This window comes from Eurosta solidaginis, chromosome 1, assembly GCF_040869045.1.
Source record: "Eurosta solidaginis isolate ZX-2024a chromosome 1, ASM4086904v1, whole genome shotgun sequence".
Lineage (NCBI taxonomy): Eukaryota > Metazoa > Arthropoda > Insecta > Diptera > Tephritidae > Eurosta > Eurosta solidaginis.
In genome coordinates, this window is record NC_090319.1 from 255063121 (window position 1) to 255090126 (window position 27006).

Below are 27006 nucleotides of genomic sequence, written 5' to 3' on the forward strand. Positions count from 1 at the left end.
TTCTGATTTAAGGGAATTGGTTGCTAATGAAAAACAAATTAATACCAGTTACAGTATAACTTATTATAAGTTCAAAAATATTTTTGATAGAATTATTACCACTGTAGGTTTCAATAAACATCCTAATCTTGTTTTTCAAAAGCATAGTCTTGTTGGGTCAAAAAAGAATTATTCGAATGTCCAGGTAAAGATGATGTATAATGAAATGAAAAATACCTTGATTGGAAATGAATTTGATATATTTTCTACGGATGCTTCTTGTTCTAGTGACTGTGTTGGGTATGGTGTATATGATTTACATAACAATGTGTCTTTTTTGTATAAATTAAATGAGAAATTTTCATCTATTACTGGGGAGCTTATAGCGATTAAGCAGGCTATAAATTTGATTGCTAGGCAGAAGAGAGAAAAAGCTATTGTTTTTTCTGATAGCTTATCAGAGTTGGAGGTGTTAGATAAGGTTTGTACTGACAATTTTATTGTAGCTGAAATTCATAACCTACTGTATCAATTGCGTGAAAATTTAGTTACAGTTCATTTTATTTGGGTATCAGGTCATATGGGCATTGGATTTAATGAGAAAGCTGATATTGCTGCTAAAACTGCTGTGTTAGCGGGTCAAAATTTGGTTATTGGGCTTACTCCATATGAAGCACTTTAGAGGATTAACATGAAATTTGGAATGATTGGAATGGTGAGTTCAGAAATTTAAGTCTTTCTGTAAGTAATCGTTTTGCGAAGGTTTTTAATGATGTTATCAAAATTCCGTGGTATAGAGACAAGAAGATTAATTTTAGTAGTATGGATATTAAGCTTATTAATAGATTAATGATGGGTCATACTTATTGTAGTTATTACCTTAGTAAGTTCACAACGGCAGATCATATAATTTTTGATTGTCATTTGTTTCAATCAAATCGAATTAACTATAATATTTTTAATAAATTTAATAGTCTCACTGAGTTATTGTAATCAAGGAATATAGGTTATTATAAAGAGTTAATAGACTTTGTTAAAACTATTAACAAGTTTGAATATTTATGATAATAACTTTTGTATAAATGCATATACATCTTATTTTTGTTAAAAAAAAAAAAAATGTTTGAAATCTTGATAGTTTGTTAAACCTCATCTTGAGGAATGGCTAGGTGACAGTTGGATGCACTGTATATTTTGCCAGTATGGCATTTGCGGTGATTAATGTCATGAAATGACATTTGCTTGCTGTCATTATGGCTGAATCGCAACCTGAGGAATGATCACACACACATACTTATGGATTGGAGATAAGAAACATCTAATTTAAATTACACGAATTGAATCAATTGAAAGAAAACTTGGCTAATTTAAGGATCCTTTTAAATACTGGAAAAAACATGGCAACTAGCCATATTTGAATTTTCAAATATATATTAATAATTTTGTGACTTGCGTGGTGCCAAGGAAAAAAACCAAAAAATTAACTTTTATACAAATAACAAAATTGAAAGATAACCTGGCAGTATAAGGGCTCTGTAAAGCACCTTACCAACCGACGCTTGCGTATGCGGTATCAAAAAAAAAAAAAAAAAAAAAACATAAATTATTTTTAATCGCAAGAGAAGAAGTTCAAGATTCATTATATAAATTGTGAACTTTTGCTTAAACTGGTATTATAAATGATTTACAATCATCCCTTGACTATAATAATAAAAGAAAAATATTGTGCTACAGGTATTTACTTTGCGACGTGTTAGCTGCTTAGGCACGTCTGAATGTTGCAAGTATATTACCCTTATACGTTTGTTAACCTTCCGATTTAAGAGTCAATCTAAGCGTCCTCTTGCCATCTATTGGAATTGGAATATTGAATTCCCAAAACCGGAAAAAATACAGTCTTTTTATCTCGATCGGGCAATTCCTGGATATATTGCAACTACTTCAAAAACGTCCATAAATACAACAACGACAACCTTCCGAACTAAAAGCATACACCACGGAGTATCCGAGTAAGTAATCTAACATTCTAAAATTCAAAATTACAAAAAAACTATAATTCCTCACGCAATAGAAATGGCAGCATGTAACATCACACGGCAACGCCTCAGATGGAGCCAAGTACTTTATTGAAAACCTTTTGTTTCAAATATATGAACTCTTTGACGACCAGAATTTAGTTGATGTGACATTCAAATTAACAAATCCATCTTCCTTGTAAGTACACTTTCATTTGAATTAACGCTATTGCAGCTTGTATGTCACATACATTAACTACGCTTGTTATATATGTATTTACAGAATTACGGCTCACACTCTAATTCTATCGGCGGCAAGCCCTTATTTCGGTGAACTGTTCAAAAGGGACAACGGGATTTGTCCACTTATAGAAACCACCAATATCGACAGCGACACTTTCGAGCGCTTAATCACCTTTTACTATACCGGCAAAACGCTCATAACCATTGACAATGTGGATCGGATGTTAAAAGCGGCTTTAATACTACAATTGAAAGGCGCTGTTGCAAACTGCTGATTTTATAATAGAGAATATAACCGATTTCACATTGCAGCCAGCATATAGTCTGGAGAAGTAGACTCAGTGTGAGATACTAAATGAAAAAATTCTGGCTTACGAAACACAGAACTTTATGCATGTAGATTAACGTGTGCGATTATTTGAGCATTAAATTTATTGTTTTATTATCTCGCAGGTAACCCAGAGCAGTGAATTTTTAGATTTTGACGCCAAAAAGTTGCAACCTATCATAGAAAGAGACAATTTGCATGTACGGTGCGAGAAGGGTGTTTTTAATGCTGTAAAACGTTGGTATGAACATGATGCTTCTACGCGCAAACATCATCTGCCAGAATTAATTGCTTGTCTGCGGTTAACCCAATGTAATATGGTCTTTAGTATGGCTAATATTCATCCGTTACCGGGTTGTTAAAAATTGGCATTAAAGGTTTTAACTTGGCATAGATACCCCTTGGCTCGTTCTAAGCTGACATTGAAGTATACAGAGAAACGTGGTGCATTAATTTACTTTCATTCCCTTCCAGACCGTAAAAAGGATTTGGTTGAGCTGCAGGCCGGCGAATACGTTTCCCTGGGATTGTAGAAAAGAGGATACTGGCCGTTGATTGGCTACGGATAATTGTACAATTTAGACTAGCAAGAACAAAATTAGCGACCAAGGTGAAAAAAGCAAACAAGTTGCATAAAATTATACACAGCAGACAGAATGAGACCATTCAATAAAGTTCTCACAGAACCATATATGTAATACTCCTATATTGCTAATAGAAAATGCTCGCAATGTGTTTTGAATTCGAAATCAAAACAAGACAGCCAATAAAATTTTTGTGATTGTAGCAGCATAAGTGTGACAAGAAAAAATTTAAATTTAGGTACATTCGAATGTTGAATACAAAAACAAAAACGTTTAAACATCAATATATCGGCACTCTGACGCTTGGGAATGTACCTAGCCTTTTGTAGCAATACAGGAGTATTACATATATGCACAGAACACCCCCAGCGGGTTAGGGGATCAGAATATACCCGCGGTAGATATGCCTGTCGTAAGAGGCGATTAAAATACCAGATTCAAGGGGCTGTATAGCGCAACCCTTCAGGTGGCCAGCGTAATATATAGCTTCTCCAAACCCAATTGTCACCTATCCGCGGCGAATCCTGTTTCACTAACAGACGAGGCTCTGGCGCCCCAAGCTCCTCATGGAACTTGGGGTGGGGAGGGAGGGAATGGCCTGAAGGTTTAATGTGGCCACATAAATCGTTCCCGAGATGGTCGGGATAGCGCCTTAATTGTGCTATGGTACCGGAGCGTGCCGGATCTGTATCCGGCAAAGGACCATCACATCGATAACACCCCCAAAGCCTTCGGGGAGCAACCTTATCGCTACAACAACAAGAACAACAATTTTTTAACTTTAGAAAAAACTCCAATTATTTGAATAATCTACAACTTAAAGCTTTGTAGAAATTCAGATCAAGAATATTCCCCTTATTTTCATTGCCGTCGTCGTCACTGAACGACGACGACTCACGACGACGACTCACGACGACGTTTTAAATTCGGTATTGCCGTTGTCGTTTTCGATAACTATTGACGACTATCGACACATGTTTGGTATTGGCTAAGAAAATTTGCTGTCGTCGTCGCCCTCACACGACGCCATTTGTGTCGACGCTGTTTTTACTGACGACAGAAGGAAAATTTGTAAGTAAAACATTTCTTTTTTAATTAATTATATGCATATATGTAATATGTATTGTTTTTTTTAGATATTCAAAATGAAAATAACGAGTGCGCAATAATTCGAAGTTCTTGTAGCTGGGCTAGAAAAAATCGAAGATATTTCTGATTTTTTTTCTATTGAGTCTAAGTTCCTCTTTATTCACCCTTATTGTCATTGTCGTCGTCGTATTTCAGTCGACGTCACATCGTATCGACGTCGTCGTCACTTCGACACCAAATCGGTATTGGCTAAAGCGCCAAATACACGACACGAACATTTCCGCGAACATTCCCGTTATGTCATGTTTCTGCGACCTTTTCTGTCGTGTATGGTGGTGTTTCCAAGTTCGCGCAAATGTTCGCCAAAAATCAAAATATTTTAATTTTTGGCGAACATTTGCGCGAACTGTTCGTGCGTGTATGGCGAAATAGCTCATAATCGTAGTAATTTCTGAACGGAACAGACGTGCGCGGAAAAGTAAAATGGACAATAAAAAATGTCTGAGTAAATTTATTGAAATGTATAAATCTTTGCCACCATTGTGGCTAGTAAAGAGCAAAGATTATTGTAATAGAATTCTTTTTTTGCGATCTTCTCTCTTTTTTTCTCTGCTGTCACCATCACCACTAGAGAGCTATTGAAGAAACGCTCGACCAAGATAATATGTTGCGATTTACGCGTATAGATTTCTTCCACCTTGTCACAGTTATTGATGGAGAAAATGCGAAAGCCATATTTACCATCCAATACGGAAATGGAACTGTAGAGGAAGAAACATTTTATAAAATTTAATAAAATAAAAAAATGATAGTTGTGCTAAAATGGGGTAAAGTATTGTATGTTAAAGTATAGCGAAGTCTCGGCGGCTTTGTCCTGGTGAAAATTGAGTTTGAATAGGTTTCATTCTTCATTCTTAGAAACATGTACGAAGGTACCTGTTAAGATATTAAAAATCCTCAACACTTTTTTGCAATAACTTAAAAAAACTAATACATATTCAAACTTCTGTTTAACTTCTACATATCAATAGCTACCTTTACCACCAGGAGTCACTATTGCTTCTACGCCTATGCTATTGTTTCCTACATCGATAAGCTTTGTAATAAAATAAACAGCTATCTCCCCAATCTCTCCAGTTTTGTCGCCTTGCGAAACCTGATATTGTCACCAACCAAATCATCGGTGACCTTATTTAAAACACGGCCGCGCCAAATGTCGACCATATGACATTACCCTACCGACTGTCTTACACACCCTAAAATCTTGGGTGTGACTTTCGATCAGGATCTATATTTTGGAGAGCATGCACTAGCAATTGTAACGAAAATCCAGAGCTGTAACAAATATTTAATATAATTGGATAAATCGGCAGTACTTGGGGTAAATATAAATAGACGTTTGCATGGTACGCGTCTCCGATATGGTCGCCAAAAAAAAGCCTAAAGGTTACTCACTGGAAGAAAATACAGGCCTGCCAAAATGCTACCCCCAAAACCGCTACGGTCTGCCTTCTTATGTCCTCGGAACACCACCTGCACAATGAAGCGAGAAAACTCCCAATAAGGGAAAGAAATGAAATGCTAACCAAACAGTTTCTGTAGAATACCCAGAAACTTGGGCATCCCAACAGACATCTGATTGATGATCCAACACCGCTTTGGGGCTTAAAGAGTCATCTCCGTAAGCATTATTTCGACTGTGGTCGAAAGAGCTGACCACTGATGACCTGATATGAAACTTCTCGCTCTCTGAGAGCGCGTGAAAATGTGCATTTTTTTTTATAACATTAGCCATAGATGCCATCATACTCAAAATCAAATTTGGGCATTTCAGAATAACTTTGGGGGTATTTTACATGGTAAAGGTTTAATTTATGATTTTCACCGAAAATTGACTCAAGATTGTCAAATGGGATATCAAAAACTCGAGTTTTTGTCAGGATTATAAATTCGAAGAAAAAATAACTCTTTTTCACCCGTGGAAAATTTATCAGTGACAACACCAAAGAGGATAAAAAAATAAGAGCCACCAGTCTGCTACGTGTGGCGAGTAAATACTCCATTACTGATACTTAGCATAGACTTGACTTGGCTTGCGAACTGTCACTTACAGTTCTGTTAAATGAACATTGCATGTTACTGATTACTCAAAACTTAACTTGACTTAGAAGTCTGTTGAATTTTGATTTTCTATGTAAGTTCTAAGTGACGTTTACATTTTGAGATGCCATTTGTTTGATTCCATTCATTTTGACATTTTGTCATACAAATTGACATTTATTTAAAAATAAATTTAAACGCTGATTATGATTCCAGATTTTATGCGCCAAATGGAGTATAATCGTGGCTAAGTTGCCAAGTTTACGCCAAGTCAAGTCAAGTCTATGCTAAGTATCAGTAATGGGGGCTTAACTCGCTGGAGATCGAAAAAATTGATGTCTAATGTTTTCTGTGAGGGACATTTTTAATTGTCTCGCATTTATCCATGCCGCGTAGGTACCTTATGCAAATGTTAATTTTGTAAAGAGAATTAATTAATTAAATAAAGTTGGAAAAATAAACACAAATACCCCAAGAAATGTATAGAAGACATTTATGCACATCTCGCCCAAAAAAAACCTGGGAGTACCCTAACGAATAACATTACGCAAAGTAACGAGTGACCTCTCTTATTATATTTATCCTCTTTGACAACACCTTTCATCGAAGGACTTTACACGAAACGGGTTTTGGTAGCAACTTTCGATTTGTGAAAAAGTCAGCTTCTTAAGGCCGATTTCACCAACTCGACTTAGGCTAAAATTTAGTTTTGACTTAAGTTAGTCCAGATTTACGGCTTTTTTTTCGGTTTCACCAACTTAGTTACTTAACGAAATTGACATACAACAACCCTATCAGCTGTTTTATACATAGTAGTATTTTTTGCTACTCTTTAATTTCACGCTACCCAATCCATTTGAAATATTGTCAGTTAAGCTGTCAGCTGCGTATTTGCAACTTTTAATAAAATTATAATAAAAATAATATCTCATATGCGGGTGTAAGCGGTTTTGGTAGTTATTTAATGTATGAGAGTGGTACAAGTGGTCTGCTACCTGCAAGTTTTCTGAATTCAATCGGCGCTAACTCTGAGGCGACACTTGTGCACATGCATCCAGGTAATGTGCCACAGAAACAAGCAATGCAAGAGCAACTACAACGTTATATTTCGGTAAATTTATATTCGGTACTGCGAGAATACTATCAAGGAAAGGATCAATAGGTGCCCGAGGCCGCAACTGAGCCAAGTACACCCATTGAAGAAAGAGAGCCAAGCAGTAAAAAGCATAAACTAAGCGAAGATGATGCGGGCAAGTAACATTGAATAAACGATAAAACAGGCTTGATCTGTATAAAAATATTGCCAAAAACTCACTTGGAGAATTCTCCAAAGCCTATCTGGTCTAAATTTGTATGCTCAAAAACCTCGGACAGGTTTTCGCCATTGCAGCACAATAAAACCTTGCTAGCTGTAATAACTTAACTCTTTTTTTCTTCTGCAGCAACTTCGGGCGCAACATCAATCACTGTTACAACCACAGCAGCGTCCCCTAACAGCGACAGCACCGGCGATTATAGCGAAACAAATAACCCATCTGCAACAGTTCCAGCAGCTCCGGTGCAGAAATGGCAGATAGAAAACCGGCGTGCATGTGAGTTAAGCCCCCATTACTGATACTTAGCATAGACTTGACTTGACTTGGCGTAAACTTCGCAACTTAGCCACGATTATACTCCACTTGGCGCATAAAATCTGGCATCATAATCAGCGTTGAAATTTATTTTTAAATAAATGTCAATTTGAATGACAAAATGTCAAAATGAAATGGAAACAAACAAATGGCATCTCAAAATATAAACGTCACTTAGAACTTACATAGAAAATCAAAATTCAACAGACTTCTAAGTCAAGTTAACTTTTGAGTAATCAGTAACATGCAATGTTCATTTAACAGAACTGTAAGTGACAGTTCGCAAGCCAAGTCAAGTGTATGCTAAGTATCAGTAATGGAGCCTTTAATGAGCGTCAAGTTCGATGCACTTGTCATAGCAGCAAAGGAACACCCAAGTAACATCGTGCAAGCTTTATTACGCTTTGTAAAACCTTCACGCCCAATAGTGTTGTACAGTCTTAGCAAGGAATCTTTAATGGACTTGTATGTAGAGCTGAAAACCAACTCTAATGTCACAAATTTACATTTGACTTGAAATTGGCTATGTTACTATCAAATATTGCCCAATCGCACACATCCTGAAGTAAATATGAATGGTAATAGTGGTTTTACGTCTTGACTGGTTATACCATAGGCTAATATTCTTAGTTTATTTAGACTGTGTAAACAATTATATTCAAATTAATAATATATCGGACGAATATATACCACGGTTTTAAGTTGACTTTTGCTGTAATTCTTTTTAAATTGGTTTTACTTCCTTTAATTGGAAATAAAAGCCACATTCACACCGTTTGGGTGCACCCTTTTCCAGCCACATCCAATTAACATAGCAATTACCCTTACCTAAAAAGAATGGTTGCAAAAAACTAAATACAAAGCATAGTTGGTTGCTCTTTAGTGCCAGGCCCACGTTTTATGATTGTATCGAGTAGCAAGGGATTTGGGGATTTTATTACGGCTCTGGATTTTCGGAACAATTGCGGCTGCGTGCTCACCAAAACGTAGATCCTGATCAAACGTCACACCCAAGATTTTGGGGTGTAGGACAGTCGTTAGCGTAGTGCCATCGACGTGGATGTTCAAAATGGTCGACATTTGGGACGTCCATGTTGTAAATAAGGTCGCGAAAGATTTAGTCGGTGAAAATGCCAGGTTTCGCGAGGCGAAAAAATTGGAGAGACCAGGGAGGTAGCCGTTTATTCTGTTGCAGAGCTCATCGATCTGTGGGCGTGGGCCTGTGGCCATTATTGTGTAGTCATCGGCGTATGAAACGATAGTGACTCCTTCTGGTGGTGAAGGTAGCTTAGATATGGAGAAATTAAACAAAATAGGGGATAGGACACCACCCTGTGGCACCCCTTGTTTAATTTTTCTTGGTTTTGATGTTTCGTTTCTAAATTTCACCGATGCCTGCCGACCACCCAGATAATTTGCGGTCCACCTTTTAAGACATGGGGGAAGGGTAGACCCTTCCAGGTCTTGCAGTAACGTGCCATGGTTGACCGTATCAAAAGCTTTTGATAGGTCTTGCGCTACGAGTACTGTTCTATGGTGGGGGTTTTGATTTAAACCGCAATTTATCTGGGTGCTGACGGCATTTAGCGCGGTGGTGGTGCTATGGAGTTTTCTGAAACCATGCTGATGAGAGGCTAGCTGCAAATTTGCTTGGAAGTAGGGGAGCAAAATTGCTTCAGGCGTCTTGGCTACTGGCGATAGGAGAGATATCGGACGATACGACTCTCCTATGTTAGCTGGTTTCCCAGGCTTTAGCAGCGGGACCACCTTGGCCATTTTCCATTTTTCGGGTATGACAAAGGTGGAAAGAGACAGGTTGAAGACATGTGCTAAGTATTTGAAACCCTCTTTCCCTAAGCTTTTAAGCATCGGCATGGCTATGCCGTCTGGGCCCACTGCTTTGGATGGTTTAGCGTGACCAATGGCATCTTCAACCTCTCTGGCGGTGATGGTAATTGGTGACGCGCTGAATGCATGTTTATGTGCGCGTCTGTTGGCCCTCCGTCTATCTTTGTCGCCCGTAGAATGCATTACATATTGACGGCAGAACGGCATTTTTTCGAAACCGACAGCACTTTATCGCCGAAGGCGATGTAAACTTTGTCATTGTGCTTAGATGGATTCGATAGGGACTTTACGGTGGACCAAAGTTGACCCACACTGGCAGAGAGGTTATAACCTCTTAGGTGCTCCTCCCATTTCGCCCGCCTGTTTTCATCCACAAGCAATCTGATGCGTTGGTTTATATCCCTTATTTGGGGGTCGCCTGGGTCGAGCTGTCTTATAAGGTCACGTTCTCTCGCTAAATTTGCGGCCTCCGCCGGGAAGTGGGACCAAATTTCGGGAATTCTCCCGGCGGGAATGAAACGTGCCGAGGCGGATTCAATGACCTTGCGGAAAGCACGCTCCCCTTGGCGGGCATCAGTCGGGATAGGGAGGGCAGCAAAGAGGTTGCCTGTAAAAGATTTGTGTTCCTCTCACTTTCCTTTTTTTAAGTTTATGAAAGTGCGTTTTTCTGTAACGATGAAGTCGGCGGTACGCTTGAACGAAATAAGTATATGCAGGTGGTCGGATGCCAATGTTACCATCGGCTGCCAGTTGACGCAGTTTACGAGTTCTGCGCTCACAATTGAGATATCCGGCGAACTGTGACAGCTTCCTACCATACGTGTGGGGGCGTCTCCGTTTATTTTGCAGAACGTCGTTTCTTTTCTTTTATCCGCCAACATGTCACCCCTACTGTCCGCCTGCAAGTTTGAATCCCATAGATCGTGGAAGATAGGAAAGTGGCACCGCCCAAGGTAGGAGCTGCATTGGGCGGATGTCGCAAACATATATATTCTGTGCTGGCAAACGGTGCAAACGGGGTTAGGGACTAAGAGTCTGTTTCCCTGACCTACACGATTGCTGCCGGAAAAGTGGTGGGGGGGGGGGGGGGGAGAAGACGGGGGCAGGGGCTGATGCTCAGCATTGCTACCGACTCTACTACGAAGATAGTAGTTATGAGTGGTAGTAGCTGTTTGAGTTGTTGGCGCCGTGGGGCGCGAGCAGTAGTGGGTACTTGTTGTGGCTTGCTGAGCAGCGGGGCTGCTGGCAGGTAGGGGGGGGGGGGGGTGGGTGCGCTTAGGCGTAGACTACGGGACGCCCTTGGGCGTGAACAGCAGGGAGCCACAAAAGATTTATAAAAGTTTCGTGGACTTCGGGTTTTGGGATCAAGCCCAGAACAACCTGTCCGATGCAACCATCCCTTACACGTGACACACTGAACAGAGTATGACCGTCCTAAAAAGATTCTTTTCTGGCAGATGCAGCAAAACCATTTCTCAGGACCGGGGCCAGGAGACGGACCCGGATTGGATTCGATACCTTCCCGGAGCAAGAGAATATGGAGCAGTCCCGCTGCAAGCAGCTGCTGGGAGGATGACAATTTGTGGGAGGGACGCAACAAATTAAATGGGGTTACACTGAAATGACAGTCCTTGGTCGGGAAAAATCCCGAGTCGCTCCGGTACATAGAACCGACTGCCTTTGGAAGCAGTCACTAAATATAATCAACATAAATTAATTACAGTGTTTATAAAGTAATAAATTATTATTATTTATATAAATAATATTATGCCAGTAGTTGTTTGTTGGCTAAACTCATGGTTCAATTATGTACAGGTCATCTCATCAGCTGATTTTATTTGTCATTGCATGGTCGAAGGGATTGTCAAAAGGAGATGGCAAACTAAAAATGAAACCAACACATTGGCAACATTTTACTTACACATACAAAAACTGCTAAGTTGTATGTTTCCATTCCATACCATTCGCACCAACACCAATACACAGATTTTGACAATTTGAACAGACATATTTTGTTGCTTTACAGATGAGCCAACCTGTATATAGTTGAACCATGGCTAAAGTGAAAGCAGCTCTCGTCAAATGTACGTTTTCTGTTCCGTTTGTTGTTTACTTGTAAACAATTATATTCGTTTTATATTTACTAAATATCTCATCATGTTTTCATTTGTTGGTTTTGTGAATTTATTTGGTTACTTTTTTCTTAATAAAAATATATTTGCATTTATTTAAAAGTAATAAGTTTAGACAGGAGCTTTCTCAACCAATTTTAACCAATGACCGCATTAGCAGCGTTTTAATGTACCTTTTTGCAGCCACATCCATTGCACATAAGTTTGATCTTCTTCGCCTGGAAATAATATAAAATAAATGTTTAGTATGTTAAAAAAATAGTTTTTGTTCGCTGGTGCTATTTATTCTTCACTCACAGATGCAACATTTTAGTGAGCACGCAGTCGCAATTGTTACGAAAATCCAGAGCCGTAATAAAATCCTCAAATCCCTTGCTGGCAGTACCTGGGGAAAAGATAAAGAAACGCTCATTACTACATACAAAGCAATTGGCCAGCCGATTACGTGCTACGCGCCACCCACATGGTCGCCAAGCCTAAAAATTACCCACTGGAAGAAGCTACAGGCCTGCCAAAATACTGCTCTCATAATCGCCACGGGCTGCCTTCTTTTGTCCCCCAGAACACCATCTACATAATGAGGCGAGAATACTCCCCATCAGGGAGAGAAATGAGATGCTAACCAAACAGTTTCTGTTGAATACCCAGAAACCCGAGCATCCCAACAGACATCTGATTGATGAGCCAACGCCGCCTAGGGACTTAAGGAGTCATCTCCGTAAGCATTTTGAGGAAATACGGCACCTGAGAACTCAGCCGTATGATTAAGGGTTATTAAAGGCGTTGTTTCCAAGAGGGGAGAAGAAGACGGGGGCGGTTGCTGATGCTCGGCATTGCTACCAACTCAACTACGGAGATTGTAGTCATGAGTGGAAGTGGCCGTATGAGCTGGTGGCGCCGTGGGGCGTGGCTTGTTGATCAGCAGAGCTGCTGAAAGGTAGTGAGGGGCGCTGAGGCGTAGACCACGGGGCGCCCTTAGGGTTCGATACCTTCCCGGAGCAGGAGAGTATGGCGCAGTCCCGCTGCAGGTAACAGTCTTGTTGAGGGGTCGACCGCTAATACGCGTCCAAAAATATCGAAAGAGGTGTCAAACGATGCGTCTTGACATCAGTATTAATATCCGAAAGCAGAAAATAAGAATTTTAACTCGGTTCAAAGATATTAACGAAAACAAGAAAAATTTCCCGCGGGTCCCTCCGAAACCGGGGGTGGGATCCATCGTATTTTTGCGCAGAACACCTCTCTGCATTGGCGGCCTTCGGCCGCGCTTATAAAAAATTACCCTGGGTGGGTCCAACACCGGTTTGTAGACCAAAACTATATCCGCGCAAAACACTTATGTTCACAATTTTTTTTGTGGGTACTCAACATTTCAACAACCACATGAAAATCGCCCACTTCAACTGCAAATATCTCAGAACTGAGATAAAAATTTTATTTTCCGCCTTCGGATTATTATTTTCGAGAATATTCGCGTCTTTTGATACCTCTCTCGATATTTTTGGTAGCGTATTAGCAGTGGACCCCTCAACTAAACTTTTACCCCGCTGCAAGGATCTGCTGGGAGAATGACAATTTGTGGGAGGGTCGCAACAAATTAAATGGGATTAGACTGAAATGAAGGCGGACAGAACCGGCTGCCTTGGGAAGCGTTTATAAATTAGTATAGAGGTATTGCTTTCCAATTACTATTCACGCATATTCACCTGGGGAATTGATTTTAACATGGGTGCAGTCCATTGCCCCAATTACACGCGGAAAATTTGCCTTTTCTTTAAAAGCAGCCTGTGTTTCCAAGCGCTCCTGTTCCGTTTGAGGAAATTTCACAAAATCTGGTCGCAAGGATGCTAGATGGTAGGAAACTAACGTAATTGCACGAGAGGCACTTGCTTTTGAAACTCCGGAAAGGTCTGCCACAATTTGCTGAAAAGATCCTGAAGCATAGAACCGGAGTGCGATGAAAAATATTTGATGTGGCTGCATTGCGTTGTTGCTGTAAACGAAGAAGTAATTTAGGGCAACATTTATAAAATATGATGTACACTTACCGTGATCCAAGATAAATTTTGTCTTTTATTAAAGAAAAAACAAACCAAGCAGAATCTTTGCACATACGAAATCGCGAAAGTCAACATCGTCATAATAATGAAAAAAGTTAGGACGCCCTTTAATTTTTCTTTTACGTCGAAGCACGATTACCTGCAGATCTTCAAAATCGGAATCACTTTCACCAGAATCTCGAAGATCCATTAAACTTTGTATTCCACCGAGAATACAAATAAGCCACTTCCGAGAAATTGCAGATGTCAACAATAGCGGGGTTGCTATATTTGCATGAAATGAGTATCAATACTGCCAATTAATTCGACTCAAAATTTGTACTACTGTACACTGTTGAAAGTATAAGCCAGCTAACAGGTAGGTTAATTTGCGACTTAGCTAAGTATTGGTGGTGAAACAGAAAAATTAAAAAATATGACAACTAAGTTAAGTCGAGTTGGTGAAACCGGTCGAATTAATTGGCAGTATTGATACTTATTTCATTATGCAAATATAGCAACCCCGCTATTGTTGACATCTGCAATTTCTCGGAAGTGGCTTATTTGTATTCTCGGTGGAATACAAAGTTTAATGGATCTTCGAGATTCTGGTGAAAGTGATTCCGATTTTGAAGATCTGCAGGTAATCGTGCTTCGACGTAAAAGAAAAATTAAAGGGCGTCCTAACTTTTTTCATTATTATGACGATGTTGACTTTCGCGATTTCGTATGTGCAAAGATTCTGCTTGGTTTGTTTTTTCTTTAATAAAAGGCAAAAGTTATCTTGGATCACGGTAAGTGTACATCATATTTTATAAATGTTGCCCTAAATTACTTCTTCGTTTACAGCAACAACGCAATGCAGCCACATCAAATATTTTTCATCGCACTCCGGTTCTATGCTTCAGGATCTTTTCAGCAAATTGTGGCAGACCTTTCCAGAGTTTCAAAAGCAAGTGCCTCACGTGCAATTAGTTTCCTACCATCTAGCATCCTTGCGACCAGATTTTGTGAAATTTCCTCAAACGGAACAGGAGCGCTTGGAAACACAGGCTGCTCTCAAAGAAAAGGCAAATTTTCCGCGTGTAATTGGGGCAATGGACTGCACCCATGTTAAAATCAATTCCCCAGGTGAATATGCGTGAATAGTAATTGGAAAGCAATACCTCTATACTAATTTATAAACGCTTCCCAAGGCAGCCGGTTCTGTCCGCCTTCATTTCAGTCTAATCCCATTTAATTTGTTGCGTCCCTCCCACAAATTGTCATCCTCCCAGCAGATCCTTGCAGCGGGGTAAAAGTTTAGTTGAGGGGTCGACTGCTAATACGCTACCAAAAATATCGAGAGAGGTATCAAAAGACGCGAATATTCTCGAAAATAATAATCCGAAGGGGGAAAATAAAAATTTTATCTCAGTTCTGAGATATTTGCAGTTGAAGTGGGCGATTTTCATGTGGTTGTTGAAATGTTGAGTACCCACAAAAAAAAATTGTGAACATAAGTGTTTTGCGCGGATATAGTTTTGGTCTACAAACCGGTGTTGGACCCACCCAGGGTAATTATTTATAAGCGCGGCCGAAGGCCGCCAATGCAGAGAGGTGTTCTGCGCAAAAATACGATGTATCCCACCCCCGGCTTCGGAGGGGCCCGCGGGAAATTTTTCTGTTTTTCGTTAATATCTTTTGAACGAGTTAAAATTCTTATTTTCTGCTTTCGGATTATTAATACTGATGTCAAGACGCATCGTTTGACACCTCTTTCGATATTTTTGGACGCGTATTAGCGGTCGACCCCTCAACTAGACTGTTACCTGCAGCGGGACTGCGCCATACTCTCCTGCTCCGGGAAGGTATCTAACCCTAAGGGCGCCCGTGGTCTACGCCTCAGCGCCCCTCACTATCTTTCAGCAGCTCTGCTGATCAACAAGCCACGCCCCACGGCGCCACCAGCTCATACGGCCACTTCCACTCATGACTACAATCTCCGTAGTTGAGTTGGTAGCAATGCCTAGCATCAGCAACCGCCCCGTCTTCTTCTCCCCTCTTGGAAACAACGCCTTTAATAACCCTTATTCATACGGCTGAGTTCTCAGGTGCCGTATTTCCTCAAAATGCTTACGGAGATGACTCCTTAAGTCCCTAGGCGGCGTTGGATCATCAATCAGATGTCTGTTGGGATGCTCGGGTTTCTGGGTATTCAACAGGAACTGTTTGGTTAGCATCTCATTTCTCTCCCTGATGGGGAGTATTCTCGCCTCATTATGTAGATGGTGTTCTGGGGGACAAAAGAAAGCAGCCCGTGGCGATTATGAGAGCAGTATTTTGGCAGGCCTGTAGCTTCTTCCAGTGGGTAATTTTTAGGCTTGGCGACCATATGGGTGGTGCGTAGCACGTAATCGGCTGGCCAATTGCTTTGTATGTAGTAATGAGCGTTTCTTTATCTTTTCCCCAGGTACTGCCAGCAAGGGATTTGAGGATTTTATTACGGCTCTGTATTTTCGTAACAATTGCGACTGCGTTCTCACCAAAATGTTGCATCTGTGAGTGAAGAATAAATAGCACCAGCGAACAAAAATTATTTTTTTAACATACTAAACATTTATTTTATATTATTTCCAGGCGAAGAAGATCAAACTTATGTGCAATGGATGTGGCTGCAAAAAGGTACATTAAAACGCTGCTAATGCGGTCATTGGTTAAAATTGGTTGAGAAAGCTCCTGTCTAAACTTATTACTTTTAAATAAATGCAAATATATTTTTATTAAGAAAAAAGTAACCAAATAAATTCAAAAAACCAACAAATGAAAACATGATGAGATATTTAGTAAATATAAAACGAATATAATTGTTTACAAGTAAACAACAAACGGAACAGAAAACGTACATTTGACGAGAGCTGCTTTCAGTTTAGCCATGGTTCAACTATATACAGGTTGGCTCATCTGTAAAGCAACAAAATATGTCTGTTCAAATTGTCAAAATCTGTGTATTGGTGTTGGTGCGAATGGTATGGAATGGAAACATAAAACTTAGCAGTTTTTGTATGTGTAAGTAAAATGTTGCCAATGTGTTGGTTTCATTTTGAGTTTGCCATCTCCTTTTGACAATCCCTTCGACCATGCAATGACAAATAAAATCAGCTGATGAGATGAGCCAACCTGTACATAATTGAACCATGAGTTTAGCCAACAAACAACTACTGGCATAATATTATTTATATAAATAATAATAATTTAGTACTTTATAAACACTGTAATTAATTTATGTTTATTATATTTAGTGACTGCTTCCAAAGGCAGTCGGTTCTATGTACCGGGATTTTTCCCGACCAAGGACTGTCATTTCAGTGTAACCCCATTTAATTTGTTGCGTCCCTCCCACAAATTGTCATCCTCTCAGCAGCTCCTTGCAGCGGAACTGCTCCATATTCTCTTGCTCCGGGAAGGTATCGAATCCAATCCGGGTCCGTCTCCTGACCCCGGTCCTGAGAAATGGTTTTGCTGCATCTGCCAGAAAAGAATCTTTTTAGGACGGTCATACTCTGTACAGTGTGTCACGTGTAAGGGATGGTTGCATCGGACAGGTTGTTCTGGGCTTGATCCCAAAACCCGAAGTCCACGTAACTTTTATAAATCTTTTGTGGCTCCCTGCTGTTCACGCCCAAGGGCGTCCCGTAGTCTACGCCTAAGCGCACACCTCCCACTACCTGCCAGCAGCCCCGCTGCTCAGCAAGCCACAACAAGTTCCCACTACTGCTCGCGCCCCAAGGCGCCAACAACTCAAACAGCTACTACCACTCATAACTACTATCTTCGTAGTAGAGTCGGTAGCAATACTGAGCATCAGCCCCTGCCCCCGTCTTCTCCCCCCACTTTTCCGACAACAATCGTGTAGGTCAGGGAAACAGACTCTTAGTCCCTAACCCCGTTTGCACCGTTTGCCAGCACAGAATATATATGTTTGCGACATCCGCCCTCCTACCTTGGGCGGTGCCCCTTTCCTATCTTTCACGATCTATGGGATTCAAACTTGCGGGCGGACAGTAGGGGTGACATGTTGGCGGATAAAAGAAAAGAAACGACGTTCTGCACAATAAACGGAGACGCCCCCACACGTATGGTAGGAAGCTGTCACAGTTCGCCGGATATCTCAATTGTGAGCGCAGAACTCGTAAACTGCGTCAACTGGCAGCAGATGGTAACATTGGCATCCGACCACCTGCCTATACTTATTTCGTTCGAGCGTACCGCCGACTTCATCGTTACAGAAAAACGCACTTTCATAAACTTAAAAAAAGGAAAGTGGGAGGAACACAAATCTTTTACAGGCAACCTCTTTGCTGCCCTCCCTATCCCGACTGATGCCCGCCAAGGGGAGCGTGCTTTCCGCAAGGTCATTGAATCCGCCTCGGCACGTTTAATTCCCGCCGGGAGAATTCCCGAAATTTGGTCCCACTTCCCGGCGGAGGCCGCACATTTTGCGAGAGAACGTGACCTTATAAGACAGCTCGACCCAGGCGACCCCCAAATAAGGGATATAAACCAACACATCAGATTGCTTGTGGATGAAAACAGGCGGGCGAAATGAGAGGAGCACCTAAGAGGTTATAACCTCTCTGCAGGTGTGGGTAAACTTTGGTCCACCGTAAAGTCCCTATCGAGTCCATCTAAGCACAATGACAAAGTTTACATCGCCTTCGGCGATAAAGTGCTGTCGGATTCGAAAAAATGCCGTTCTACCGTCAATATGTAATGCATTCTACGGGCGACAAAGATAGACGGAGGGCCAACAGACGCGCACATAAACATGAATTCAGCGCGTCACCAATTACCATCACCGCCAGAGAGGTTGAAGATGCCATTGGTCACGCTAAACCATCCAAAGAGTGGGCCCAGACGGCATAGCCATGCCGATGCTTAAAAGCCTAGGGAAAGAGGGTTTCAAATACTTAGCACATGTCTTCAACCTGTCTCTTTCCACCTTTGTCATACCCGAAAAATGGAAAATGGCCAAGGTGGTCCCGCTGCTAAAGCCTGGGAAACAAGCTAACATAGGAGAGTCGTATCGTCCGATATCTCTCCAATCGCCAGTAGCAAAGACGCCTGAAGCAATTTTGCTCCCCTACTTCCAAGTAAATTTGCAGCTAGCCTCTCATCAGCATGGTTTCAGGAAACTCCATAGCACCACCACCGCGCTAAATGCCGTTTACGTTTAAATCAAAACCCCCACCATAGAACAGTACTCGTAGCGCAAGACCCATCAAAAGCTTTTGATACGGTCAACCATGGCACGTTACTGCAAGACCTGGAAGGGTCTACCCTTCCCCCATGTCTTAAAAGGTGGACCGCAAATTATCTGGGTGGTCGGCAGGCATCGGTGCAATTTAGAAACGAAACATCAAAACCAAGAAAAATTAAACAAGGGGTGCCACAGGGTGGTGTCCTATCCCCTATTTTGTTTAATTTCTACATATCTAAGCTACCTTCAACACCAGAAGGAGTCACTATTGTTTCATACGCCGATAACTACACAATAATGGCCACAGGCCCAGGCCCACAGATCGATGAGCTCTGCAACAGAATAAACGGCTACCTCCCTGGTCTCTCCAGTTTTTTCGCCTCGCGAAACCTGGCATTTTCACCGATTAAATCTTCCGCGACCTTATTTACAACATTGACGTCCCAAATGTCGACCATTTTGAACATCCACGTCGATGGCACTACGCTACCGACTGTCCTACACTCCAAAATCTTGGGTGTGACGTTTGATCAGGATCTACATTTTGGTGAGCACGCAGCCGCAATTGTTCCGAAAATCCAGAGCCGTAATAAAATCCTCAAAACCCTTGCTACTCGATACAATCATAAAACGTGGGCCTGGCACTAAAGAGCAACCAAGTATGCTTTGTATTTAGTTTTTTGCAACCATTCTTTTTAGGTAAGGGTAATTGCTATGTTAATTGGATGTGGCTGGAAAAGGGTGCACCCAAACGTTGTGAATGTGGCTCTTATTTCCAATTAAAGGAAGTAAAACCAATTTAAAAAGAATTACAGCAAAAGTCAACTTAAAACCGTGGTATATATCCGTCTGATATATTATTAATTTGAATATAATTGTTTACACATTCTAAATAAACTAAGAATATTAGCCTATGGTATAACCAGTCAAGAGGTAAAACCACTATTACCACTATGACATGTGCATCGAACTTGACGCGCATTAACTCATATGCACGCCGGTTTTCTACTGTTGCAGATGGGTTATTTGTTTCGCTATAAACGCCGGTGCTGTCGCTGTTAGGGGACGCTGCTGTTGTTGTAACAGTGCTTGATGTTGCGCCCGAAGTTGCTGCAGAAGAAAAAAAGAGTTAAGTTATTACAGCTAGCAAGGTTTTATTGTGCTGCAATGGCGAAAACCTGTCCGACGTTTTTGAGCATACAAATTTAGGTCGTTCTGTAAACTAGACCAGATAGGCTTTGGAGAATTCTCCAAGTGAGTTTTTGGCAATATTTTTATACAGATCAAGCCTGTCTAATCGTTTATTCAATGTTACTTACCCGCATCATCTTCGCTTAGTTTCTGCTTTTTACTGCTTGGCTCTCTTTCTTCAATGGGTGTACTTGGCTCAGTTGCGGCCTCGGGCACCTATTGATCCTTCCCTTGATAGTATTCTCGCAGCACCGAATATAAATTTACCGAGATACAACGCTTGCTTGTTTCTGTGGCACATTACCTGGATGCATGTGCACAAGTGTCGCCTCATTGTTAGCGCTAATTGAATTCAGAAAGCTTGCAGGTAGCAGACCACTTGTACCACTCTCATACATTAAATAACTACCAAAACCGCTTACACCCGCATATGAGATATTATTTTTATTATAATTTTATTAAAAGTTGCCAAAACGCAGCTGACAGCTTAACTGACAATATTTCAAATGGATTGGGTTGCGTGAAATTAAAGAGTAGCAAAAAATACTACTATATATAAAACAGACAGTTGTATGTCAATTTCGTTAAGTAACTAAGTTGGTGAAACCGAAAAAAAAATAATTCGCAAATCTGGACTAACTTAAGTCACAACTAAGTTTTAATCTAAGTCGAGTTGGTGAAATCGGCCCTTAGTCTTCGCATTGATGTAAATGGATGAATAAAGGCCATGTTTTTGTGGAGCGTTGCGACATTCAATTTTTGCCAGCTGAGATAAATTGTATGTGTACGTATAGGTTAACGCAACATGTTTAATTAACAGCCTTTTGCGGACGACAACGCAGATACTTGACCAAGTGATCTAATTTCGTCATTTCTTATACTTTTTTTGCGTTTTTTATTGTATGTGGATATATGTACATACATATGTACATAAACGTTTTGGTCACATCAAAGCGAAAAAAGGGGCTAGCCGTTCATTGTTATCTTATTGCGGTGCCAGAGCAACAAAGGAAAGCAACGCAATAGAAATATATTGTTTCATATTTTTTCACTTATCTACCACAAAATATTTCTACAAAACTTTGCCTTTTGTATAAATTTTAATAAGTTTTTACCAGCTTACTTGCTGATTTCGTTGAAAAATGAAACCGAACGGATTTCTTGGAGTTTTTTTTGGCGTATTTTAGGCAACTCTATAGCCAACTGATGTTCAAGAACCATTCTTGGAAACGAATGAACTTTTGTTTACAATCTAATGAACCATTGTTTACAATCGAATGAACTTCAAGACCATAGTACAGGTTTACAAGTATGATATGTATGAGAAGAAAATAATTCCTTTCTCTTTCTAACACACTGCTGTTTGACATTTCGGTAAGTGTCAAACTATTGTGGAACTTAGTGGAACCTGCGTGGAACATGCGTTTGACACTGAACGAAGTGTCAAAATTACCGGGGTTGCTGTCGTAGAAAGCGACGCAGGGAAACAAAAAAAGGAGCAGAATATCAGATTGGGTTGCTGTGATGGTAAATTTTTTTGAACGAATTTTGTATGAAAATGTAATGCACCTATATGGTCCTACAGAAAATTATACAAAAGTCTTAAATTTGGGTATCTAGGGACGCGTAGTTATTCCAGTATTAAAAATACAAACTTGGGTGCTAACTTTTTCTACCCGTTCAAAAGTTCTCCGCGAAAAACTGTTAGAAACCGAGGTCGACTGCAATAATCCGTCCAAAAATGTGGAAAGAGAAATGAAAAGACGCGTTTTGTCCGGTTATCAATAGTCCAAAAGCGAAAAAGTATTAGAATTATTGGAAGCGAGCCAAAAACACGTCTATTATAACTTCTCCCAACGGTTTTGATCATGTTTTGGCAATCGTCTCCCGTAACAAAGTATCACAATTTGTTAATTAAAATTGTCCAAAACATGTGGATTTTAAGGAGGGATGTAATTAAGTGCTCGTTTGAAAGTAAATAAGAATATTTCTTTGTAATTTTACAATAAACATTTTACGCAGTTTTCTTTAGCAGTTAGTACCCTTTTCTTGGACCTAAGAAGTACAACAGTGCCAAATAGCATCCACAAAAAAAAAACGAACAAGAACAAGCATTTTATCAGGTGAGCGTGGCTGTGTATGTGCGTGCTGCTACATATCCTACTTGTAGACCTGTACTATGTTCAAGACCCATTCCTGGAAAGGAATTGAGAGAGAATGAATGCTTCGTATCAGGTCATCAGTGGAGCTGAAGCCCTATTCAGTAACTATGAGTTTTGAAATGTACATTTTTCTCTCATACAAATTTTATGAAGAAAAAGTGTACATTTTAAAACTCACAATTACTGAATAGGGCCCCTCCTAACGAATTTTAATTCGGTATTAAATTCAACCGTTCAGAAAAGCACATTCCCATCATCTGACAATAAATTAAAAGCAAAATTATTTATTATGAAGAAAAAAAGCTTAAGTACTGCAACTAGCCAGAAGTATAAAACACTGAAATGAATTTCAACGCGTAATTGTAGCTTTCAAAACATTGTAACTTTCTAAACATGTTGTTACATGTGTTAAAAACTAAACTTCATAATGACCATAGAAGCGTTCATGGACTTGCTATCCAGTTAAGATGAATGGCTGCAACAATGCACAAGAGCCAAGTCTATTTCAACCTTTTTGAAATTGGCAACAATTCTCAGATTTTGCGCTAGGGATTATCCCAACTGAGCATCGGGTGCGAGAATGCACTCGAAATTTGTTCCACCTGATCCTTTCTGCAAGTTCCTTTTGTTACAAACGGATTTTGTCCAATTTTTTAAATCAGTCTTCCAAGCAGTTTTCTTGTATTCACGACCTTGGACCTATATGTACGGTTCTTAAATTATATTGACTCAATTATTTTGATTTAACTTTGTTATTATGTTACTCTGAACTTTGTAATTTTAATATGTTCAACAATATTTAAATTTTCAATATTGATTTTCTATTTTCAAAAATTTTCATAATTATTCAAGTTTGCAAAATGAGAATATAACATTTTCTCTTAAATAGTTTTTGTGTGGTTATTAATTTTAATAAAAGTAAAGCATCCTACAATATATACGATTAATACAAATAGTTTGAACTTACTATTAGGTAGCTAAAGAGTAGAAGATAAACGCAAAAAATTTAAGTTTCAAAAAATTTTCTTCTAATTCGATACAGCGTCGACAACAAATTTCTATTGGCTTGAAAATTAGATACCCAACGAAAATTTCCACAGAGATTAGATGTCATAATACCAATTTCAAATTCGATTTCGAAAAATGCTCATAATAGGGACCATAGTCTATAGAATATACGCGCGGTAAGTATGCCCGTCGTAAGAGCCGACTAAAAGCGCAACACTCTCAAGGGGTTGCAGCGCAATATATAGCTTCTCCAACCCAATTATCAACCTCACCTACCCGTGGCGAATCCTGTTTCATTAACAGCCGAGGCTCCGGCGACCCCGAACTCCTGATGGATCTAAGGTGAGGGAGGGCGGTTAGGTCAGGAAGGTTTCATGTGGTCATACCAAATCGTTCCCGAGGTGGTCGGGCGAGTGCCTTTATGGTGCTTGTTACCGGAACGTTCCGGATCTGCATCCGGCAAAGGACCATCAACATCGATAACACTCCCCAAAGCCTTCGAGAGTGTCCTTATCGGTACAATAACAACGACGACCCCCAGAGGGTTAGGGGGCCTAGAATATACCAGCGGTAAGTATGCCTATTGTAAGAGGCGACTAAAATACCAAATTGATTCAAGGGGCTGTGTAGCACAACCCTTTCAAGGGATTGCCAGCGCAATATATAGCTTCTCCAACCTTTCTTCCATTCTCTGGCTATTCGCGACATTCGTTCTCCCTGACAGCTTTTATTTGATAGATAGGTATGGCAATAGATGAATAGAAAGATTTTTCACTTGTATGAATTCACAACGAATCTTTCTGTTCCTCGATTGCCATACCTAGCTGTCAAATAATGGCTGACAGGGAGAACGGCTGTCGCGAATAGCCAGAGAATTAGTGATGGAACGATATTTCGCTATTGGTGATTGCATAGCCGCTATTGACAAATCGCTAAAAGCTATAGCTATTGCAATCCAAATATATCAGTGATTGGCGATTTTCTTTCATTCGATTCTTTTGAATGACAATCACCTCTGGCAGAATATCGCCAATAGCGATTATAGCGATTGGCGATTTTCCTTCAGCATGGAATTCTAATATTTGCCGTCTTTCAGTGAGTTTTACAGCTCCGGCTCACGCTCAATTCTCACGGGAATGCTCTGGATCATTGAGAGACTTGAGAAGCAGATGTCGTGAAATTTTCGCACACGTGAAATGTGATAGGCAGATGTCGCCGCTGTTTTTCATTTAACTCATACGGCGAAAGGCTAGGCAGCGTTATCTATTTTTGAAAAAGTAGGTATATTAAAGTTGTCAACCTAAAAAGAGTAAAGTGTTATACAAAAACAAAATACATTGATAGTGTATGTTTGTTTGCATTTATGTCGACGTGCCACCACCTTATAATGTTCTACCAAGATAAAAAGATATTGTTGCGGAGCTGGCAACACTATTCACCACCATCATTTGTTTTCGTTTGTTTAATTTCAACAACGAAAAACTAAGAGTTTCCTAGAGCTGCGGATGATAATTTTGTGATTTTAGGACCCCCTCTACCCCTACAAATCAAAAAAAAGTTTGAAAATCGTGGCATCTTATTCAAAATCTTCCCCGTCTTAAGAACTGCACAAAGAAAAAAATTGCTCGTCAACAGATAGTGGTAAATAAGGGCGAAAAAAGTGTGCCTTTTGTGCAGAGAAATTGTGGAAACGGCGAACGGAACAAAGAAAACTTGCGCAACAACAATTTCGACGACGAAGTGATGTGCAATAATTGCAAAAAATGGTTTTGCAATGGGCGTGGAAGCACATCTGGATCCCAAATTGTTAATATTTCGGTGAGGGCTAAACATAGGGAAGTCACCCTACATTCTGAAGGTCCACTTGGAGAAACAGTACTAAAATGTTACTCGTGTGGCGTACGAATTGGAATGAAGAACAATGGAAGTCACTTATAACTGACCTTCCTTTTTGCCGTGGTTGGTTAAGGTGCCTACCGAGCAAGAGTACTGGCGTGCACGACAAATATCAGCAGCACAAATAAACAAATTAGAGGAATTATGGAAGGAAAATATTGATGCAACATTTCAGGATTTAGAGAAGCCAGGTATAGATACTGAACCATCACAAGTGCTATTGCGTTATGAAGATGGTTATCAATACGAGAAAGTATTTGGTCCACTTGTGCGCCTAGAAACAGAATACGATAAAAATTTAAAAGAATCGCAAACACAGGAGGGTATAGAAATAAGATGGGACGTTGGCCTAAACAAAAAAAACAATGGCATATTTTACGCTTGCTAAAACTGATTCGGACATGAAACTAATGCATGTGTTATACATAAGTTAATACTTCTAGGCTGTAGCCGTTAATAAAATTTGTTTTATAAAGTTTGTGTTTTTGATGGAAAAATAAAAGAATTATAGAAACATATATCACTCGTCTTATTGTAACCAGATTAACTCAAAATTTAAGTTTTTTGGGAGAATGCAATTCAATATGGTTTGTATATAGTTGAATTCTCGGGCTAATTTCTAGGGCACTGAAGTGGGTGGCTAATTTTCTGCTAAAGAATATTTTTATAATAGTTTGAAGAATTTGCTATATTTTGCTCTGTATTTTTCATTAAAATATAATTCACTTTACTATACAAATATTATGCAGCCAAATACAACTTTCAGAATAAATTCATACGTACTATTTCTGAATACATCGGTGTAGTATAATATAGTAAATAAATTATGTTTTTATGGTGTTACATATACAGATTTATTTCGGGTCGATTCATCTTACATTTAAAAATCAAAGCATTTTCAATTAGCAAAATTTATAAAACAAAGATGCATAGACATCTATTTCAGCTAGTTTCATCTCATTGAGTGTAATGCGAGACTGAACATATTATCGTCAGCCAGTTAATAATATATATCATAACATCTCAGAAAATTAGAATTTTACATTGCATCAGTTTACAATAAAAGGTACATATTTTTGTCTTTTTATTCCAATTTTGGTTTATATATTCTGTATACTAAATTAAATTAATGTATAACATTCAATTTACTCCGGTAAACAAACTTAAACATTCATTTTTTATATCCAAGTATACAAACAATTGCAGATTCGCTTATCAAAGATAATTGAAAGCGATCGCCATAGCTGTAAAATAAATTCATAGCTGTAAAAAATAGCCATATCTATATTCACTGATAGCTCAAAATCGCTGTATCGCCGATCATATCTTCTGTAAAGAATCGCTTGTTAAAATAAAGCGATCGCTATAGCTATAAAAAATAGCCGTGATTCAAAAATAGCCATATCTATTTTCACTGATAGCTCAAAATAGCCATATCGTCCATCACTACAGAGAATGGAAGAAAGGTTGGAGAAGATATATATTGCGCTGGCAATCCCTTGAAAGGGTTGTGCTACACAGC

General features: G+C 39.7%; 1 protein-coding gene and 1 long non-coding RNA gene across 2 annotated transcripts; one reads left to right on the plus strand and one right to left on the minus strand.

Moving 5' to 3' along the window:
* Window positions 1-11989: 11989 nt before the first annotated feature.
* LOC137242054 (putative nuclease HARBI1) lies at window positions 11990-14243 on the minus strand. The gene is made up of 4 exons (XM_067769423.1): window positions 13998-14243; window positions 13656-13942; window positions 12247-12334; window positions 11990-12167 (listed from the first exon to the last, which is right to left on the minus strand). The coding sequence occupies exons 1-4, from the start codon at window positions 14060-14062 to the stop codon at window positions 12077-12079; spliced, it is 531 nt and encodes a 176-aa protein (XP_067625524.1). The 5' UTR covers window positions 14063-14243; the 3' UTR covers window positions 11990-12076.
* A 345-nt stretch (window positions 14244-14588) lies between these two features.
* On the plus strand, window positions 14589-16564 carry LOC137242064 (uncharacterized). The gene is made up of 3 exons (XR_010950072.1): window positions 14589-14782; window positions 14838-15119; window positions 16441-16564. It is a non-coding gene; the product is annotated as an uncharacterized lncRNA (long non-coding RNA).
* Window positions 16565-27006: the final 10442 nt, after the last annotated feature.

Bases quoted from the DNA above. Each gene is read 5' to 3' on its own strand.
- LOC137242054 (XM_067769423.1), bottom strand. From the start codon at position 14,062: ATGTGCAAAGATTCTGCTTGGTTTGTTTTTTCTTTAATAAAAGACAAA. The intron at 13,943-13,997 runs GTAAGTGTACAT...CTTCGTTTACAG, and splicing joins AAAATTTATCTTGGATCACG to CAACAACGCAATGCAGCCAC. The intron at 12,335-13,655 runs GTGAATATGCGT...TCTTTTCCCCAG, and splicing joins TGTTAAAATCAATTCCCCAG to GTACTGCCAGCAAGGGATTT.